We start from the raw sequence: 691 nt of genomic DNA, 5'->3' as shown, positions 1-691 counted from the left end.
TCTTGTGTACTCACTGCAGTTGAATTCATCAGAGCCATCTCTGCAGTCCTGTAGCCCATTGCAGTGCTGAGAGTTGTTGTAACAGGCCCCGTTAGCACATGTCTTCTCAGTGCAACGTGGATAGTCTGCAAAAAACACAAGCGTCTATCAATTTAGGCACTCTATTTTTTCTGTAATAACTGTATCCCTATCAGATCCCATCACCTGTTAGATAATATAAGGGTAAATATCTGACAGGCTCTACAGTGTGGTAAGTTCATTGTAGATGTAAAAGTCTTACTGCAGTTGTTCTCATCAGAGTTGTCCACGCAGTCCTTTACATGGTCACATCTGTATTTGCCAGGGATACACTGGCCCTCCTGGCAGGTGAACTGGTCTGGGCTGCAGGTCTGTCCACCTGAATCAAGAGCATGTGATGGGTTTTGTTACAAAATGCAATGTTGAAGGGGAATTAGAAATGTAATTTTAAACGGAAAATGACAACATGAACGGGTATATTATCAGCTTCAGCTATAAGGAACTCCTGACATGAAGAGAGCCACAATGAATCATAAGGTATGGGATAAGGGTTTTCTTATCAAAGGTATGTTCATATAAGAGAAAATTGGATTGTGGTGTAAAGTTTATTTACACATATTAGGTCTACAAGTTTAATTTGGACTCCATGCAGCCGAAGGGTCTGTCCGAGGTT

The 691-nt window shown here is 41.4% G+C and overlaps 1 protein-coding gene across 2 annotated transcripts in view; it reads right to left on the bottom strand.

Annotated features, from left to right (window-relative positions):
- lrp2b (low density lipoprotein receptor-related protein 2b) overlaps positions 1–691 on the bottom strand; it is a 43,320-nt gene that overhangs the window by 40,646 nt on the left and 1,983 nt on the right. For both annotated transcript variants that reach the window (XM_035664238.1, XM_035664246.1), the window contains exons 4-5: positions 281–397; positions 15–125 (exon numbers count right to left, since the gene is read on the bottom strand). In XM_035664238.1, the coding sequence (XP_035520131.1) occupies positions 15–125; positions 281–397 (228 nt within the window). The remainder of the gene's footprint in view (positions 1–14; positions 126–280; positions 398–691) is intronic.

This window comes from Morone saxatilis, unplaced genomic scaffold (genome assembly GCF_004916995.1).
Source record: "Morone saxatilis isolate NCDOM2014 unplaced genomic scaffold, NCSU_SB_2.0 Contig1, whole genome shotgun sequence".
NCBI lineage: Eukaryota > Metazoa > Chordata > Actinopteri > Moronidae > Morone > Morone saxatilis.
The sequence above is the reverse complement of the archived record's forward strand: the minus strand, read 5'-3'. Positions and strand labels throughout refer to the sequence as shown.